This window comes from Pleurodeles waltl, chromosome 2_1 (genome assembly GCF_031143425.1).
Source record: "Pleurodeles waltl isolate 20211129_DDA chromosome 2_1, aPleWal1.hap1.20221129, whole genome shotgun sequence".
NCBI classification, from domain to species: Eukaryota; Metazoa; Chordata; class Amphibia; order Caudata; family Salamandridae; genus Pleurodeles; species Pleurodeles waltl.
Window position 1 is genome coordinate 88,351,317 of NC_090438.1, and position 21,039 is coordinate 88,372,355.

At 45.5% G+C, this 21,039-nt stretch overlaps 1 protein-coding gene across 3 annotated transcripts in view; it reads right to left on the reverse strand.

Moving 5' to 3' along the window:
* MSN (moesin) overlaps positions 1–21,039 on the reverse strand; it is a 179,244-nt gene that overhangs the window by 99,976 nt on the left and 58,229 nt on the right. The window contains exon 1 of one of the 3 annotated variants that reach the window (XM_069210443.1): positions 5,417–5,590. The exons of the other annotated variants lie outside the window; for them this stretch is intronic. Coding sequence (XP_069066544.1) covers positions 5,417–5,422 — 6 coding nt within the window. The 5' untranslated portion in view covers positions 5,423–5,590. Of the gene's footprint in view, positions 1–5,416; positions 5,591–21,039 lie in introns of those variants that run through there. 3 annotated transcript variants of the gene reach the window in all.

Here is a 21,039-nt window from a genome sequence, read left to right on the forward strand (position 1 = left end):
GGCATGGTTAGAAGCCCGAAGATATTACATCAGGGGACAGAGCGCTTTGCGCTCACCCCTAAAATGGATAGAAGCGTGACTGAAGTAACAGGGAAAGGTGTAAAAAGTGACAATTATAATATTTTATAGTTCTTTTCAGCCATGTTTCAGTTTTGAGTCTGTGTTTGCAAAACTTCATTTAAGCGGACACTTTGCAGGTTTTTTTGGGAGGTGGGAGAGGATAAATGGAGGAGCATTTAACAATCATCTCCTTCAGGGAACATTTGAGTCATTTGAAAGCTCTACAACTGTTCAAAGGGAGTTTTTACAAACTGCCCTGTGAAGTTTGGTTACGCCTGAATTAGCAGAGGTTGAACTGAGGTACTTTAGTTTAACAATAAAACCGTAACAGTTTAAGAAAACGCAAATTGTTCTTTATTTTCCACACCACCCTCTTTTAAAATTACCTGTTTATTTCTTGGTTAGACGTTTCCATTCGAGAAATGTGAGGGTGAAGAGTGGAGCACGCAGCTATCAACTCACCCGCTTTTTAGATCTAGCGTAGCAGCATGCAAGCTCTGCTTTTCCGACGTGTTGTTATCTATTTGGGCTTTTAACCACGCCCACCTCACGACCAGTCACTGTCGCTCATCCATGGGCTTGCCCTTCAAAAATCCCTCATCATCATTGGTAAATGCTTTAAGTTTGTCCCTCCTTTGGGCGGTTAGGTTACCGCCTTGGACATCAACTCTGTCATACGGCTAATTGCACTTTTGCTGATACGTTTTACTTTGAGCGAACTTCTGTTTCCTTTTGTGCGTCTCCTTCATGATCATAGCGTGGCGCTTTGAATCGGCTCTCTTATGTGAAATAGTATTACTTTCATTTTCAATTTATGTGGTAAGAAAAATCCGGTTAGGGGTTTACAACGCTAATAGCTCTAACTGGAGCAAATGCAAGACCCATTGCATTGCAAATGCTTGTTATATTCACCTGCCTAGCAAACAATGTGCCTCCGTAGACATTAATGCAACAACCTGCTTTTTACTTATATTCATCAGCCTGGCAAATAAGGCGCCTCCATAGACATATAGAATTATAGATGGGCAACAGTGAATTATGGGGATGTTTTTCAACAAGGGTTTCTTGGGAACCACAAAACAAGAGCAAAGCTAGAGTTGTCTACAATGTCACTCAGAACCCCCATGGTGAAAAACATCCCGTAACTCACTTTTTACCCATCTATAAGTATATGATATGTATGACCTCAAAGTCATCTGCGCCCCCATTCAACTGCTGCACAGGGGCAGAGGATAACCACAGAGCTAAAAACAGGCCCTCTCTTCTGACGCAAATACGAAAAATAAATCTCACCTGCTATCCTTAACCAATACCCATTACCCTCGCTGCCTTCCTCCCCCCTCCTGCAGCTGTGCTTTGAGTCAAAGCCGACAAGCAGAGCTGCGCTGACAGGCTCTTAGAGAACCCCACTACCTGGCCTGGAAGGCCTTTATGCCATCACAATAGTGGATAACCAGTTTTATTATCAACCTTTGTGACGTCACAGCAAGAAGTTATGACTTTCAGAAACAGAACTAAACATCAGAGGCTCTCTATGTGAGCCATACATAAAAATGGAAGCACCTGCTTTTCAAACCTCTCTCACCCTCCAAAAAAAGTGTTCAATTCCCCATTAATGGACCACCCTCTAGAACGCCCGACTTCACCTGCATTTTTGAGGCAAGAGGTTGGCAGGTTCAGAGACATTGCTTTAAAGTAATAGTGCGAACATGTGTTGTTTATGATATGCAAAGTATTATTGTCAATATATAAAGAGGCATTAATTCAACTTGATGAAAATACTTATAGATGTGGTTCAGGCTTGGGACCTGAACCTTATAGCCTAAACAAGGCTGACGGGAGTGGCTGTCCTAGCCCCTCCTTTCAGGGAGAGCTGACAAATGGTGCATTGGAGGAGCCTTTCCACCAGGAAGATGTTTCTAAGGAGCATGATTTGAAAGCGCAGAGGCATGATCAGCTGAAGATGTAGACTGCCGCATTAGAGAAGGACCTGCAACCGCTCTTCCAAGGAGGGGTCCAGGAATCTTGACATGATCCCACAACGAGAGCAGGTACGCGTACTCTCCATCAGTCCTGAGCATTAGAAAGTCATGCAGTGCTCCAGAGCAGGTCGGTCGTGGTCCCTGCAAAGAACCACATTGCTTGAGAGGCTTGCATCAAGATGACCAAGTGGGTGGACACCTTAACTTCACCGCAGCCTCCTGGATTGGAGGTTGTTCTGCTCACCTTGTATAGTTGCCAGGGCCACTGCTCACACTGCAATCCACTGGGCCAGGGCGGAATAACCACTCCCCGCGCTCCACGAGCTGTGCAGTGCATTAAGAGTCGCACAGTGCACACCACGTTTAGCAGTCTGCCGAGGCAGCAGAATTCAAGCACTGCCAATGGAGTGAGACACAACCCAGGAGGGGGAACACAGGATCTCCACCAACAGATGGAACACATATTTCACCATAGTAGCCCGAAACCTTCTCAGCACTCCAAGACCACTCCAGATAAACCCAGAGACTTGAACTAATGTCATAGAGTAACCCTGAAGGTTGTCCCCTAGGAACAGCAGGGGATACCTCCCCAGTAGTTACTGAAGGTTATCAGTTCTATCTGGTACAATTAGTTACTTTCTGAACACTGGGTACAGTATTTTGCTGTGTGAAATCTGAGTTTCTTTTTTTTTCTTTTTTAAAAATGCATTGGCTGGACTTTGAATTACTAACAGGTACTGGTTGTTTATGAAGCGCGGAGTCTCTAAAACGACATCACCCCTCCAGTAAGCCTTGGACTGCTCGACTTCGCCATCCTGAGGTTCAAGTACTGATGGGTCATACGTGGTGCTCGGGTTTGTGTTCAGTGTGGGTGGGGCACAGGACACCAGTGGTGGAAGCTTTGGATTGACACAATCTGGGCCTAGTGGTCCCCTCTGACTGCCGGTGCTCAATCTCTAAAGGAGTAAGCACTGGTGCTGAAAGTTGACCATAGGAGCTGGTCGCTCATGATGCCAAATGTCAGGGCTGCCAAACATCAAGGTTATCTAGTCTTTTTGTTTTTTAATGGCTGTGGTGCTGAAGTACAGGGGATTACTGGTAGCCATTTTGCTATGGTCCTCACAGATAGCACACCTGTCCATCAACAACGTTCAATCTCACAAGGCGACAAGGAGACAGAGGTACACAAGGTGAACAGATCCTGTAGGCCCAGGTTCCAGGGGAGCCATGTGCTGTTTGCTAGTGTCGACAGATAGGGAGGGATGACTTTCCTGGCACCATCACCCGGCTACCTACGAAGTGGTCGGCACCAAGGTAACAAGTTATCAATATTAGAGCTTTTCTCCTCTTTTTGGATCATCGTTCTACTAAGTTAGCCTGGGAAGGTATTTGACTCAAACCACTTTGTGACATATTTCATTGTACCTTTGAATGGGATATTTCAAATCTCTCAAGTTAATGTGTCCAAGTGATTCCTTGCTGGAAAAAAGGGAGGCTGCCCCGGTAAGGACAGTGTCCCCTCACCTCAAGAAGCACACTAGAAGCATGAATGGCCAAGCTAGCATTGTGCTCTACTCACGACCCAAGTGACTAAAAGAGCATAGCAGCAGTAGCGCAACCACAACTCCAAACCCTACCCCTCCCAAGCACCTCTTCAGTCATCACCTCACTTTCCACCCACTGCGGTGCGCTCGCCATATACCCCACACTCTACAACTGGATATAAAGTGATACCCGTCCACTCCCAACTCATCCACAGACTGAGCAGCGCAAGGCATAGGCAGGCACTTCACAAGGTTCTAACTGGGACCACTTTCTTACTTAGAACCTCCCGACCAACCCCGCCACACCGACTGCTTCACACAACAGCAAACCGCAAGTGGAGAATCCATTGCAGGAGCAGAAGAACTACCCCTGGGCAGCAAAATATGAAGTTCCAAAAGTCCAACCACATTCCCAAATCTTGAAACCCAACGTCATCCCTCAAAGATGGAGCGCGGGTATGATCCTGGGAATGGCGCTTGTACGTTTTCTTGCTCAAAGAACCCACATACCTTTCTGCCCCAAATTCGCATTGGGAACCTCCACGAGCCACCACGCGAGGACTTTATTTCACTGTTGCTACTGCAGGACATCTTTTTTTCATTGTTAACTTTCCCATGCAAATGCCATCAGGTAGGGGGACCAGATTTTGAAAACCAAAAGTCAGGGTTTTACCCAAACATAGAAGGACTATAATTTTCCACCGAGGGGAACAAAATTACTTAACACATCTCGGCAACATAAAAACACTGACAATAGGGAGTGATAAATGCAAGTTTTGCACACTACATCATTTGTGCTTACTAGATTGCTTTCTGCGAGGGAATGTTAAAATGCGTGACTGAGCATGCTTGCGACTGTCGTGCCTGTCCATCAGCCACGACAGCACGAGACAGACACTGAGTGACTGTGGGAGAAAACTGTGTGAGACTATGTATGAGGGGTCACCGCTCTGCGTCCAAGACCATGTCCAGTTAACAGGGAGGAAGTTAAGGGTAAAAGAATGAATATGTTTCTATTGTGATAACTCCAGTTAGATCTTCAATGAGTTGGATCTTTGTTTAGACATCACATAGATGACTGGTGCAAAAGTGAATAAAATATGCAACAGAACAGGGCCGTTACATAACTCAAACAAGGAACAGTACATCAACACATCCACTTTCTGGGACAGTAATGTCAGAATGCAGTGACCCGAGACAGATGTGCCATGGTCAGTGATGACGCAGAGCCTTCTGGCACACGATGAGGGGGATACGTTACTGTACATCCATGAATGCCGAACATATTACAAGGCCTATATGAGCAAAGCAGTCCGGGAACTCCACACACATGGAAATTGTCACCAAGAAAAAAAAAAAAAACACACAATAATCGTATAAGCTTGGGTTTGAAATTAAAAAGTGGGTTCCTGTTGAGATTCTAATTTGGTGAAAACGCAGGGCCGGCAAGGCGACCAATCAGAAGACAGGAATCCCAGGTAGAGATTCCATTCGGATTAAGTAGTGAATTCCAATTACTTTACCAGAGGGATTAGGGAGGTAGCCAAGCAACAGATTTTTTTTCCCAATTCGAAAGCAAAAAAAGAGACCCTGGAAATACAATGGACTATGAAGGCAAATACTCCTAAACCCAGCCGTGAACAGCGAAAACTGCCCCCTCCCGCAGCAGCGACGGCGAGGCCGATGGCAATGTCCAGGCAGGCCAACCAAACGCCCATAAAAGCAACCCCTGTGCTCCGCGCACGGTGCCCCTGCTCTTGGGTGGTGCTAGCTAACAAAGGCCCCGACAGCTCTTCCTGCACCCCGTCTCCCCTCGTCCAGAATACTCACAGACATCAGTCTCTTCTCTCAAGCGCCAACTCTTGCGTCTCACGAACTCCCCGGGTCCCCTTTGTGTCCAGGAGACGCCGAGCACGGGTCATATGAGAGCGCTTTCCATTTCTGAAGGGATTATAGATAATTAAAGCCAGCCCCTTGCAGCGTTCCTGAAAGGGCTCTTATGCCACCTCACTAATCGGGGAAGCACGCAGTTACCACCGAGGGGCACCGCGCGCCTCTGTTTCCAGGGGCAGTCGCCGCCCCACCTTACAAAGCGCCGTGACGCCCAAGCGAAGCCCCCGATAGTCCATAGCAGACACCTGAACTAGCAGCTCTGTGATAAAAAGTGCAGTTAAACATCTTTTTGTAATCAAAGCATATCTGAAAGAACAGCCTCCTAGAGAGAGCAGATAAAAATGCTGCCAACATCATGTAAGGTGCGACCAAACTTCACAGGACACCACCCTTAAACTGTGCCAAACCAGGCAGGGCAATGGGACAGGACTCTCTGTTCACAAGAGAAAGTAGTTTTAATCTCCTGGGAACATATGCAAGTGCACAACAGGACCAGAAAGAGCTCAGGCTGCGACCCCTTTCAGGTGAGCATCCCAACCACATCTTGGACAACAGGTGTGCCACCTAACTTCTGCCAAGAAGATGACGTGGTTTGCATATTTCCCTGGACAACTACGTCGAATAGACACCAAAAACAATAGCCTCTTCTCTCCAAACCACATTAATGCTTGTCCTCTAATCAAGCAATGATTTATCCAGACGACGTTTAAATGCTTACTGAGTGGATTTAACTTAATACATAAAAAATGCCAGTTGTAAAAGTATTTTAAAAAAAATAGTCGATATGTTAAAGTCAGACTGAACCAAAGTTCATCGAGATGGTTTGGTTGAACATCTGTAGACCAAGCTTGGCTATTTAGGGATGAGGGTCCCCAGGCCACTCAATATAGGGTCTCATCAATCCCAGGCTGCAGAAGTGGTCCTCAAAACCCTCTTGAAAAGGCAATCCCAGTAAAGTTGATGTAAGGTGCCTGGAGTCAGACAGGAAAAGAAACAGAAGGATATGAGTAGCCTGAACACCAGAAGGGGGGTTGCATCAGTAAATTAAGAGGGACAGAAATGAGAACACAGAACAATGTTATATGATTTCTTTAAAGTCCACCAAAGTGTGCAAGTCAGAAAATTGATCCTCACTGCACCTTCCTCCCCCCCCCCCCCCAACTTCACCTTTTTGAATTTTAGGAAACAATCACTGGAGCCTGGAAAAAATAAATGCATGGACATTTTAGAAATTGGAATACTGCTGTAGCAACATCGGTATTAAAAAAATAATAATATATATATATATTTTATTATTATAATATATAATCCAGCTGTGGTCAAGCGGATTCCCGCACTCTAATGTTGAAACGAAAAGACAGAATCTTGGTGGCAAGCGGCGCGGTCTCCATCCTGCGACACCAACGAGGCCTTTTTCAGTTACCTCACATATTCTGAGCCAGACCAAACCTACACATTTGACGCTAGTGGAGAGGTTCTTCTGAACAAAGAGATTACAGATCCTTTTGCAAAGACCCGACTCAAAAAGACTCTAAAACAGAATTATCTGGGAAATGGTTTGTAGAAAATTATGTTTAGTACAGTCCAGTTCAGAGCATGCGAGTTAGGATGTTTCCAGACTGAAGTAAGCGTATCTGAAGAGCGCCTTGAAAGCACGCGGCAGGAAGTAGCCCTGGGGGCGGCCATTTTGTGACCCACGGTATACCTCCATGAATGCCATTTCACGATTCTGCTTTAGGAACACCCCCCTGCTAGAAATATTTTTGGTTTCCTCTTTCGTGAAGGCAGCCTAACCGCGGGTAGGAAGTGTACAGCTGCTAGAGAGGTAGCATTGTTCCCACCCTCCCCTCCCTTCACCACAGAAAATTAACCTGCCCCCAACCACAGGAAATGAGCCACATCCTCTTACTCAAGGCTACCAGCACGCGCTTAGCAGAAGCTCAGTTTATCAAATAAGGATGTCGTGAGGACAAAGAAGACTGCAAGAATGGTAAAAAAAAAAAAAAAGAAAAAAAAAACTTAAATCATAAAAAAGGTTTTTTGCCAATAATGGGCGTAGCGCAATCTGTAACGATGCACATCACTAAGCCACTGAGACGGAAAGCCGGTATTTCACCACGTCCAGTACTAAGCAGCCCCCCCAAGGTGTCACATGACTTCCAGCACATTACGCATCCACCTGCAACGGCACGTGCCTAGCGGGCGTGAAGCGCAACTGACGCCAGAAAAGTTGCAACTGCGTGCAATGCAAAACCTGCTACAAAGCAGACAGTCCTTCGGGTACTGCAGCTGCCTCATTGCAGTTATCAAGACAAAAAGGAGAGCTCTATCGAAAGAGGAAACAATAAAAAATCCAGCAACCTCATTGGCTGTAAAAAATTGAGAATGTCTCAACTACACACACAATGAATATCTCAAAACTGCTAAGCTTCGCTGCCATAATCTAGGGGGAGGAAAGGCAATCACAGGAAGGCACCAATTCGGCCAAACCACACCATGCTACATTCAACCACATGAATTCCATGTATCCCACTCCCCAGTATGGAAAGACCAATACTTTTGGCAGAGAAACACGCACTACAGCTTGAATAATAGATGTGTGGTGCGGCAAAGGCTGGCAAGAAAAATACAGGGTGGGTGGAAATTTGCGTGAGCTTTGAAAGGCTACCACCCTGCTAACGGTGGAGGAAATTATTTTACTTGTGTGTTGGCGGCAGCCGGTATAAAAAAAAAAAAAATAATAAAAAAAAAAAATGTAAACAGAAAAATACAAAAAAAACATGCATAAATGCTAAAGACCAGATTAAAAAAAACGTGATAACACCTCTAACAGGACACCCAGATACTGGTGTAATAAATATATTCTACTTACTGAAGTCGATCTTTCTACTTTTTTCCCCCAAGTAAGGTGTGTTATTTTTTAAATGTACGGAGTAGCATTTTCACCACTGATGTGTGCTTTCCGGTTACCCTAATAGTGCTAAGTTTGTTTTCAATCTTTTGGTGCTACCCCAAGGACAGTACATTTTTTTTTAAAGTTTAAGCTCTACACTTTCTATGTATGAAATTTGATTTTAACAGTTATTTATGAGTGCTTTCTGCTTGGCAAACAAGAGTTTAATATAGTGTTTGTACATAGATTTATTGATGCATCTTTGTAGGTCATTGCAACCTGTTGCGAAAAATTGCTAATTTGGAAACTACTGAATAATGCAGTTTTTCTTCCAGTTGTGCATAAGGTATCATTCCCGATTGCTTTCAATGAGCTCCACCTGCTTGTGGGAACAGCCCCTGTGGTACTCCATCCTTGGAGGCTGGAGAAGAGACTCGAGGTCGGGTCCGATTCCTGATGGACTGCTCTGGTCAGTGTCACTGCACGGTGTCATAGCAATAACTCCCCTCCTGCTGCCCTCGTGCCAACCTTTACTGGACTCAAATGGACCAGATTTACTTTTATTGAATTAAATGTAGAGGAATTATGCAACCGATGAATTATGTTTGGATTATCTTGTTTAAAGCATCACTTTATATAAGCATAGAGCTTAAATTGACATAGGACTCAGAGTTTCACCCAGATGTTGGTGTTAAAAAAGCCTCTGGACTCACTAGAGTATGTGCCGCTAATGACTCTGCTGACATGTATTAAGGCAAGCGACAGGATGCCACCCGAGAGGACTTCACACTAGGAGTAGTCCATTATTTCATAATTAGCTCAAATCCAAGAACATTTTAAAAGGAAAAACACTAAACTGCAGAATACACTAGTTTATCCCAACCTTGGAAGCAGTCGTTAGGGGGGCAATAGACATCACAAGCAAACCATGTGATCTTTTTTTGTGTAGGATTCTAGAAATTGATCCAGGCAAGGAGTTGGTTCAAGAAATAGCACTGTAAAAAAGAAAAAAAAAAAAAAAAGGATTCCCAACAAGTCTATTCATAAACCATGAGGCGCGCTCTCCACCACAGTTGCCTTCGGATGCAACGGCCCTCTTTGTATGGCCTCCTAAGGTCCGATAGTATAAGGTTCTGCAAGTAAAGCCAGAAGACGCAATGCTGCCAATCACCCATGGGCCTCGAGTGATGACCAGCCATCAGCCGTTCTATGCCGTCACTTAAACCCACTTACTGACAATGCAGTGAAACTACGAGTCCCATAATACAACGTTTTAGCTCAAAAGATAAAACAAAAAAAACAAAAAGTAGGAATACAATATTAAAATAAAATAAAAAAAAGACACTGGTTGAAGGGGTCATAAATGACTAGATTTAAGGGAAGAGGCAAACAGAATGCTTTTGGAGGCAGCATGTCCAAATTCAGAGTCCAGGCGAGACCGGCCCTTAGACATCTGGATTTAAGTTCCCAAACACTCCCTAGATTCCATTCTTTGGGCACCGGTTATGGCGGTTCCTGGTAATCTGTGCCCTTGCTCAGAAGTTAGGATTACAGACTGTTTTCAGACTGCGTTTCCAGGGATTCTGCTCCATAGCAACAACTGGTGCATTAAGTAGACGGGTACTGTTACCTACTGATTACTTGCATGGGCATAGGGACGGTGTAGGACAGGGGGATTTATCCCCCAGATTTTGTTCTCCGGGGACAATTTCCCTCATATTATGAAGTGGAAACTGAAGATTAAACAGTGGCAGTGAGAACAGGATTATCTGAAGCCAGGCTGAACATCACCTCAGTCTCCTTGAAGTCTCCAAACCCTCAGTCACCAAGGGACTGAGCCTCTAAAACAGTCCTTCTGTTTGACCTGCCACGTGAGCCAGCCGAGCAAAGAAAGACAAGAGAAGTGATTTAAATTAATGGTGCTGCTGACCCCATGTCTTGAGAAACAGATTAAGGAGAGGTTCAAAACCTCAATGAGTGCAATTGTACTTAGCAAAAATAGGAAAGGAGATCCCTGCAAGGGGCAGCTTGGCTACAGACACACCTCTGTCACTGTGTTTGATCTTCACTGCCTGTGGAAACATTCTAGACAGAAAAATACACTTTTAATCGTATAACCATGCATGAGCATGTGTGTTTAGTGTCAGATTGATTTAATGTTTGAAAAGTGTATTTAGTGAACTCTATATACTAACACTAATTCATAAACCAGCTGAACACCAACTACTGACCTCTAGAGTTAAACAAAAGAGAAGGGTATAATCACACATTTCCCAAATTGCACAATGTGCAACCAATTCTCCGCTTCCTTACTTGACCAAATTGTGTGACCCACAATTCAATATTTATGATCTTCCTTTACCAACCAATTTGATAAAGACACTGAAGTTATTCATTTCAGGATCTGTGCTATATAAATTCATAAGATGACAAACTGACACTTTTTAGGTAACTGTTGGAAACGATGTGGAATTATTCTAGAATGCTTTGCGCTTAAACAACATTACTCTCAGTAAGGGTCATTCAATTCACTATTATAACCATATTAACTTAGCAGATAAAAGTTGAAAATACATTGCTTTTTATTTCAAGCAGTATGTATATTTTTTTCCACGTCATTTGGTGCCTGATTTTCATCTTGTGTGGCCCGGCCTGCAGGACTGCCCCTATCTCACTGCACACCAGGGTCACGGTCAAGGCCTCAGCCTCGATGCTATCACCGGCTGGGGTGAGCACATGGCCTCCTCCCCTTCAGCCGAGCTATATAAAGCAAGATTCCATTGCGAAGGCAAGGCCTGCAGGTCCTGCGTCCCGTTCTAGCATCCCAAGCGACACCCAGATGTCTGCCGTCGACCTCCCTCCCCATCACACAGATGTGGCCTCGCTACAGAGCTCAGAGTCCAAACTTAGAAGCACTTCAGTTGTCCTCACCCTAAAACAGGTCCGAAATAGAAGCTACCACGTCGCTCCTGGACGAAACCGCAGAATAATCTAGATAACACCATCATGACCTGCCAGCCACATTCTGCGCGTCGCCCCCGTGCAGACTCTGGGCGCCAGAGTTTATGCCCAACACCTTAGTTGCGCTACACTTAGCCACGCCCCCTCGTGTGTGGTACCCACGCGCCCTGGTGTGTGGTACCCACGCATCCTGACCTCCCATGTCCGCAATCCGCCAATAGCTGCTACTCCATGGAAAGTCCTACTCGGCTCACCTGCCCTTCAGTGGCATAAGCAACCCCAAGGCCTAGGCAGTACTCTAAACACTATTTTCCTAAACCTAGAGTGACCAGATTTTGAGAACCAAAAACGAACAAAAAAAAGATTACTACAATTTTACATCAACGTAGCGGCGCGGAATGACCCCTCCCATTTACACTGGAACATGGGAGAGACACTATGACAAGAAGCCTTTAAAAACAGCATCATATCTGTTAATTGAATTGCTTACGGATAGCGGCTGCTAATTAGCACAGCTTTAGAACACCTGAAAAAGTGCCTTTCACTGCCCCCCCCCCCCTTTTTTTTTTTTAAACCAGGACAAAAGCCAAATTTGCCCAAATCTGCCAGGACAGCTGGCGAAAAACCCGAGACCGTCCCTGCACATCCGGGACGCACGATCACCCCACTAAAGCCCTCTGCGCGGCGCTGTATCCATCCCGCCGCCACAGCGGGGCGCAAGTCCTCGCCCGTCTGTGGTCTCCGTGCAAATCATCCATCTCTGCATCCATGCCAACCAACCAACATAGGACGCCCCAGCGCGAGGCCGCACCAGCGCCAGTCAGGGTTATTGTACAAGTGATAACTGCATTATGACGTTCTACAAGCTGCTGATACATAAAAGGAGCAAAAATGGCTACAACTTGTCACCAAGGCATCCATTAACCTCGCGCTACAGCTCAATATTGATGAAACCCCGACATCGCACTATCCAGCCCGTATCCGCCCAAACCGGCTCCCTCCACGGGGCTTCACACCCCGCACCAAATAACTTATTTTGGCAGCCGCCATTAACAGGTTCTCGAACATGGATGGTGAAAAAAAAAAAAGCGAACAAAATGAACAAATCCATTTAAGTGAGGGACAGAAACACAAATAATGCGCCAAGAAAGGGAAATCTCGGGTGTGCCTCGAATGTGCTCATGGCTTCCCGAGTCATCTATAAATAAACCAACTGCTGAAATTGAACGGTTGTGTGAGTATTGTGTAACGCTACACTCCTTTTTTTCGTGCCCCGTTTCCTCTCTCGTTGGCTGGCTGACGCGCCCTCCTTCCTGAGCCGTGTCTGTACGTGGCTTCCAAAGGAGGGGCGCTCCCTTCCGCCTGCGAGCCCAAGCCTGAAGTTTTATGGGTTGTTCATGAAAAACTCATCACTGCGAGGCTTGTTTTCTGCCTGAGCCGCCCAGCTCAGACTGGCTACGTAGGTGCAACCGTGAAACCGTGGCCACGGAGAACAGTGCTCTCAATTGTGCCAAGAGGCACTCACTGACCTCACCGACCGAGCATTTGTGCACAGCAGGGTCCAACAGAGATCAGGGAGCCACAACCAGACAGACAGACCACTAGAGGGCTGACACACCGAGGCCGGGTGCCCTGCAGCGCAGAGCCACCACGCCCCGGTGCGCAAAGACGCAGTTGCCTTCGTAAAATAAAGCGCCTCGTTTGGGAATCCGGATTTGTAGTTTAACCCACGGAAATTACTTACCAAAGTTAAAGAACAGCTGCTGGGTGGACTCCACTGGCAAGTCTGTTCCCAAGGAGAGGACGAAGGCACATCAGAGGGGTACTGGTGGGTGGAATGCGTGGCCAGCCTATGCCCAAATTCACAAAAGGTTTCTATGGCAATTCACACACTGGCAGCAAACTAAAAACTAGTGCTGCAAAACGCAGGGTTAAGGGGGCTTCCTAGATTGGGAAAGCGAACTGAGCACCCCAGTATTTAATGAGGATAGTGGGATTATTTTTTTAAAGTCAGAAAAAGAGTTGCAAGCACAGACGTGGATTTTCCATCCAGGGTCAGTCAACAAGAGCATGTCTGTGATGAAGGAGCACATTTGTGACCCTGGTAGTCTTACAGAAGTATTTCAGGGGAATTTTATGAATCCAATAAAAGTCAGAAATTTCCCAAAAATGTAAAAGGAAACTAGTAGGAGGAGATATATTACTAGTAAAAAAAGATAGGTCTATGAATTTGACAAGAGCGAGTGAACCTAAAATGGAAGGTGCGGTATTCATGAAGTCGGCCTACAAGGTCATGGTCAAAGGTGATGGGGCAGGAGACTCCGATCAAAACTGTGTCCCACTAGGAGGCTGGCTCAGGAACTTTGAACCCAAGATTGAAAGTTGGATCTATGAGAACGGACCCACCAACAATCCTACTTTTGAGCAAAAAATGGAAACCTACAGCAAAACAGGACTTGAAAACCCCCTCTCTCAGAGGCACCGAAGGAATGCCATTTCAAAGCTAAACTTGTATCAAGTTTGAATGCTTACTGTTACATTATTAGAATATACACACTCACTATCCCGCACAATTAGGACAATTTCCACAGTGTGTGTTCCAATGCGTGTGCCACATTTAGCAATGATATTCAAACTGGTCAAAAAAATAAATCATTTAATTTAGGTCTCACCTACACGCATGCGCTGTGCTGCAAGACGTACTGTTTACAAATCAGCGCCCTTAGAGCCCGCCCACAGTATACCATTCGTTGATTTTGTTCCCACTCTAATTTCCGATATTTTGATTGCCTGTCTTGTGTTAGCCCCGCGTTTAAGCGTGGACCAAGTACACATGCTCTTCCTTGCCTTTGTTCTTCATCTTTGTGCAAGGAACTTTTTTTTTTTCTTCAATTTTATAAACATTTCAATATTATTCCTGGACACACAATGTGATGTCATATTTATAACACCGGCATGTGGCTTCTTATGTTGCTTTTGCCCTACCTACCATCTCTATTGATGCTTTAGATACTTAAACTCACCACTGTGCTACTTTACTCGACGTTATTCTTTGCCACTCCACGCTATGCCACTATACACCACGCCACACCTTCCTCAGAACGAGGTGGTGGAAATAATACAGGCAAAACAATCTCCTAGTTTGAGTGAAAATCAGGCATCTTTAGCTCACCAGGATTTGTAAATGATCTAAAGAAGCACGTTTTAAACAGTGATATCAACACATTATAACCCACTAGAATTCACAATCCCCCCCCCAAAAAAACGATTTATAAATTTACAAAACTACAGACAGTACAGTGTGACAACACAAAGGGTGACTGATATGGGGGACCTGTGTTTCTTATGGTCATTTAAAGGTGGGGGTAGCAGAGAAAAACAATTTAAGAAGGAAATACGGAGTATGTACTTAGTTATATGTTAGGGTGACCAGAATTTTTAAGCCAAAAACCGGGAAATTACACAAAAAGTAGAAGGACTACAATTTTACTTCAGAGCGCACAGAATGACAGCGCTCATCAGTACAGAATTACAGAAGAGCCACTAAGAATGTGAAAAAATGCAATTATTAAAGCCAGTAGCTTGCTTATTAATTAATTTGATTTCTAATAACAGCTCTAGACTATCCTTGCTTTGGAAAATGTAAAACGCACCTCCTGACGTTTTCTGTCGACCCGTGCTAAACTTCCCGAAATCTGCCGGGACAGCTGGTGAAAAACCGGGACTGTCCTGGCAAATCCGGGACGCCTAGTCACCTTATTATATGTACATGCAGAGCTGTGAGAAGAGAGACAGCAGTCTGCAGCTGGTCGCCCCAGGCCCTCCTTCTCAGGCCCCTCCCCACCTCAGCTAAATGGATTGTTGTATCAGAAAAGCGGGTATTGCCAGGCAAGTAAAGTCAGTCACCAGACCGATGGATCCCCGCCGAAACCAGAAAGACCGTGACCCATGCCCTCGTCACAAGCCGTCTAGACTACGGAAACACCCTATACGCAGGGACCACCGCAAAACTACAGAAACATCTCCAACGCATACAGAACGCCTCCGCACGCCTCATCCTTGACATCCCGCGCCACAGCCACATATCCGCCCACCTAACACCCCTGCACTGGGTTACCATCAACAAGAGGATCACCTTCAGGCTCCTCACCCACGCACACAAAGCTCTCCACAACATGGGCCCCGAATAGCTCAACAGCCGCCTCTCGTTCTACACGCCCACCCGTCAGCTTCGCTCAGCCAGCCTCGCCCTCACCGCCGTCCCACGCATCCGCAGAACCACCACCGGAGGAAAATCCTTCACCTACCTGGCAGCTAAAGCATGGAACTCCCTCCCCACTCACCTAAGAACTACCAAGGACCATCTCGCCTTCAGGAAGCGCCTCAAGACATGGCTTTTTGAGCAGCAGTAACCCACCTCCCCAGCGCCTTGAGACCCTCTCTGGTGAGTAGCGCGCTCTATAAATGCATTGATTGATTCAATGGCACCAGTGGCTTAACACAAAAAAGGTGCCCCCCCCACCGCACATGCACCCGTGGATTGTGTGGTGAGGGGCCCCTCATTCTCCCATATCTCAGTTATGTACAGGCTGTAGATTGAAATGGGGTGAGACGGTTCCTCAAGGGAAGGGGGCGAGCCTTGTCAGTAGGGCCCTGTGCCCCATTTTAAGGGGCACCTTACAACGTGTCCCATAAGATGTTTTTAGGTCTAGCACAGTAGCGCGCAAGAGCTGCCTTTCTGACATGTTGGCATGTGGTCTTTTAAGAAGCACGCACACCCATCAATAGGACTCGTTCGTGGACTTGACTTTCAAAAATACTTTGATGGCATTGGTAAATGCTTTATGTTTGTCCCGCAGTGGGGCAGTTTTGTTACCGCCTCGGGGACCGACCCTGTTACATGGATAATTGCACATTTGACAATATGTCTGACTGCAAGCCAACTTTTTTCCTTTTGTGCGTTTCCATCGCGCACATGCTCGTGGCGCTTTGACTTGCTTATGTCAACTGTTTTTACTTTACATTTTTAATATTTGTGGCAAGAAAAGTCCAGTTAGGAATTTACAACGCCAAAGCTATAACTCGAGCAAACGCGAGACCCGTTGCAAATTGCAATGCTTGTTTGTATTTCGAACTAAGGGCTCCTGCTACCACAGAGAGGGCCTGGAAGACGTGTGACCCGGCAGCACAAAGGCTTTCCCAGGCGCCTGCAGATCACAGATATAAAGAACAAACTATCACCATGGCTGACTTTTTTTATTCTAGACATTTAAAGTGGAAGAAAATGCTTTGGGCCTCAGGCTTCACTTTAAAAGACAGAATCACTAACACATTTTCAAGCTGTTTCTGACACACACAAAAAAAAATAAGAAGAAAAAAAAAAAACTTCTCCCTTCTTTAATTCGCGTGCGGGGAAGATCACACATGACAAAGGATGATACGACGAAACTAAGGCAGCTATGTCATCCTACGTGGCCGGTGGGTTCGGGTGATCTGTGGTCTCGCTCTGACGTGCTCCTCAGTTTAAGGGCCATCGGTCCACCACGCGCGAGGGTAGCTGTGCAAATGCAAAAAATGCCCATTTAAGACTGGCACAGTTAATGCCCCGGAGTGTGTGGCTTCCGCCTGGGGGCACCAGTCTTGCACGGTCATCGCAGACCACACCCTGCTGGTCTCCGGCAATACTCAGTGCAAATCTTCGGACTGGCCTTCATTTCCTGACCCACTCACTCCATACCAGCGCGACTGACATCCTGCAGGTCATTATGAACACTATCTAGTCCCGGGAGTTTGGGTGACAGAAAAATGCATTCTGGGAGTCGTAGTTTACTTTTGCTCCCTTTGAACTAATTAGACTTCACTACAGCACCTGAAATCAATGAGTTGCAGTTGAAAAGTTCAGGTGGTGCCTGAACAACCTGGAGTCTGGTGGCCCCCAGCACACCCTTACCAGCGCAGGGATATTCATGGCGTGGCGACGAGTCTGAAGCCAGCCAGATGTTGAAAGTTTCAACACACTCTGGTAAACAGCCACAACGCCCAATAGCCCACTTCTAAAGGCGCTTCTCGGAAAGGAAGCGAGTAAAGGCGGGGTGCGGGGGTCACCGGGCGGTCACGTCCACCCTGCTGCTGTGACCTCTCCATGCACCTCCTGCTGTGTCCTATTAATAGGCTGCACACAACATGGTATTGCCTTTTAATCCTCAGCACTCCCTCCTGATGAAGCAGCTCATGGTACGGTCCTGCATCAACCCAAAATGGACTCCTATCAAAACTAGCATCTTCCCAGCGACCGTCAAGTACCAAAAAAGCACAAAGTGAAGACAAAACATGGACTATTTTTGGAGTCCTCTGACCAGCTGCCAGAACAGGATTTCAATGGTCAATTTCCCACATCATCTTCTCATACACATAAAAAGCTTTGCATGTATCCGAGTAACAAAAATGTATTAATAGCTCCTATTTGATATTTCAGCCTCTAGTGAAATATGAGCATCATGTACATTCATTAACCTCCACACGGCCCATTTACACAAAAAACTAAACAAGAAACTGGTAATAAGCTTCGGAATACAGTTTATTAAACTGACAAAGCAAAAATAACTGATGCTATGTTTAGTTGCTTTGTAAAGCGCTGCATTCACCCCAAAGATATATCAAGGCGCTTGGAAACTAACCCAGACCTCGAAAGAGATTACAAGCAAGAAACCCCTTAAAAGCACCTAAAATGGCTTCGAAACAACCACGTCTTCAGCTTCTTCCTAAATTTACAGAGGTCCCAAATCTTAAAACGTAAAGGCCAGGAATTCCACTCAGCTGCCAAGACAGAAAAATCTGCAACACACCAAAAATGTGGAGGGACTTAGGAAAGCAGGAGAAGTTTGATCTGTGACCTTATGGACATTGCTGACTGGTAAAGAGAGTGGGTCCCTCAAAACCGATTCCGAAGAAGAGACGAGGGTTCTGTGCACCACGCGCATGGATTTATAGAGGATGCAATCTTCAAAAGGTAACCAATGCCGGCAGACCAGCCCTGGAGTGAAGTCTCATCTCCACCTCAAACACCAAATTAGGAGCATCATTTTGACAGAGTTGAAGTTTGTGATTGAAATACTCTGGGAGACCCAGGTAGCTAGAGGGACGTTAAGAGGGTTTCCTTCTCCAATGGCCTTTGATACCCCAATGGCCTTTGATACCCCAAAACTATCTTCATCTGTGTCCAAGTCCATCCTTCTAGTCTGCGTCTCTACATCTCCAAGTAGGTCAGCAAATTTGATGACATTTTCTATGTGGTATCTCACAGGAGAATATCCAGTGGTTTATCTGGCACAGCCAGTCTGCCCTCCCCACATCAGATCTCTCAAGCCCAAGATCATAGAGGGTCTCTTCTGCCTTCTCAGGTTCCTGATCTCCTCATATCCCTAGGAGATCCAGAGATGGATCCACCAGGATTCCACGTCACACTCATGGCATTATCCCCATATTTCCATACAGATTCCCCGTCTCTCCAAACAGTTCCATGTGTAAAAGTGCCCTCTGTGTGCTCACACAATAGACAGCTGCACATTTCTAAATTTCTCTTCTTAAACATTGTGTGTGGGGTGTACCGCTATGTGAATGTTTAAATTCTACAAACAATTCTTTACTGCTGTACATCAGATTCTCCTTCCAATGTGCACTCGAGCTCACCCGCGTCCATTTTCAATCGTCCCCTCCTCCCTTAGGTTGGAGTTCAGTCCACAAATCAAACCACTAAGAATTATTTCTTAAAATATTTTGCAGCAGAACTGCAATCACGAGCAGGTAGTAGAAACAAATATTTTTTTGTGACTTGATCTAGTCAGTTTGGTTATTTTACATGTCCCTTTCTGTCTACAGTAAGACTAGTGGCAATCTGCACCGAAAAAGTTGAACAAATTAATTATATCCTGATACGAATAAAGGACGTCACTATGACACTTCCAAGCCCAGTGGTTATCAATTAATCAGCCTCTGAAGGATGAAAGGCTTGGTAAATCCACCATGATCATAACCTATGACCATTTATCTGTGTAGAGTAAATAATAAACTGGTCTATGCAATGTAATCTTAAGAAAAAATTCCACTGACGTATGCGTCTCCATCCAAGTCGGAGGGCCTCAATAAAGACCAAGTAAACAGACTTTTGGATTAGTTGAAAGCTCTCCTTGGGACTCAGGCCCACCTCCAGATTTTGGGATTCTCTTCGCCATGAAAGCGATTACTTCAATTGACATTTGATGCCAAGCAGTTTACCTCTCCTGAAAGGTGATGCTGTTCCATTCACTCCATCCTAGCATCCCCTGCCTAAAGTGCACAGGGCGAGCCCCCCTGGCCCAGGTCACTCTCCTCCAAGAGCAGGTGTTGAAGACGAAGTTAGATTGAGAAAGATGGCCGAGTGATGCTCCAGCTGTCGCGGATCTTAAGAATTTCTAGAATTGGGAATCTGGGAATAAATACTGCGGCGACTCCTAAAAATCCTAAGGAAAGTGAAATTAACTTTACTGAAGTTCAACACATGCCTCCGGAGGTCACAAACCAGGAATCCATTTTAACAAGATGACAGGACGAAAGTGGATCATGGAACTATAGCACGATCTATGAATTAAATCTAGCAGATAAATGGGGAGAATTTATCAACAAGCATTGATCTTGAGGCAACCATGAAAGCAGCACTATTCAATGTATTGGAGTGACCACTATCACTACAAAACACACCGTCAAGGTTCCAGGTTACCTTAACAGAGGCCCTAGGCAGGCTTGCCCAAAAGAACTCTTAGTTAAACATTTCTTAGGGATAAGCTACAACTCACCTGCCTGTGTGGCTTCGGTGGTCAGAATATCACAGTGACTGGAGCTCAGAAGAACAGAACACATTGTACCAAAGGCTGCACCACGGTGCGTAAGGTCAGTAACAACCTGACATTGGTTTAAGTGCCAATTCAGCGCCTTGGTTTATGAAAGCCTCTGAGAATATATTCTTTCAGAGATTCTGCCCAGATCGAGTCGTAAGGCACAGATATCTAGTGCAAATAGCGACAGTATAAAGTCTGGACAAGTTCTTCAGCCCGGCAAAGTTAAAAAGATTCACAAAAATAACAAAGCTCATCATTCTTAGACCTTTTCAGTCTTCATATAAACTTCTCCCGAGGGTCTAAAGCATTCACCCAAGAATATTTCGGAGAAAGCTCTGACATTTTCAGGAGTTGTTTTCTACTCTTGCTACATCAGCAACAACTGACCTACCCCCCCAAATGTCATCCCACGCAGCCCACCTCCCATCTTTCTAGACATGTTCTCCCTCTCAAGTGGAACGGAAGCCCCAGACCAGGAGATGCAGGGTCATTCCACGGTTATGTTCATCAGAACACACGATGAGCATTGACTGGACATTGGTTGACTTTGGTTTCATATCTTCATGGTTTATTCTACTATTCGATACGCACAACTTAAAGTGACCGCAACTACCTAATAAGCCTCCATCTACAGATTTGTGAGCATCAGTTGACCACCGCTATGGTTCAGGATCTGTCAGTTACAATTATTCAGCATCACACCAATCTATTTCAAGTGTTTTGGGGAATCTTAGGGAGGCTACTGGCTCTGGTAAGCTGCTCAGCCCAAGTCAATGGACTCAGTCCGCTGTAACACACGGTCACCCCTTAAATCTCTGGTCTTTCCTCACCAC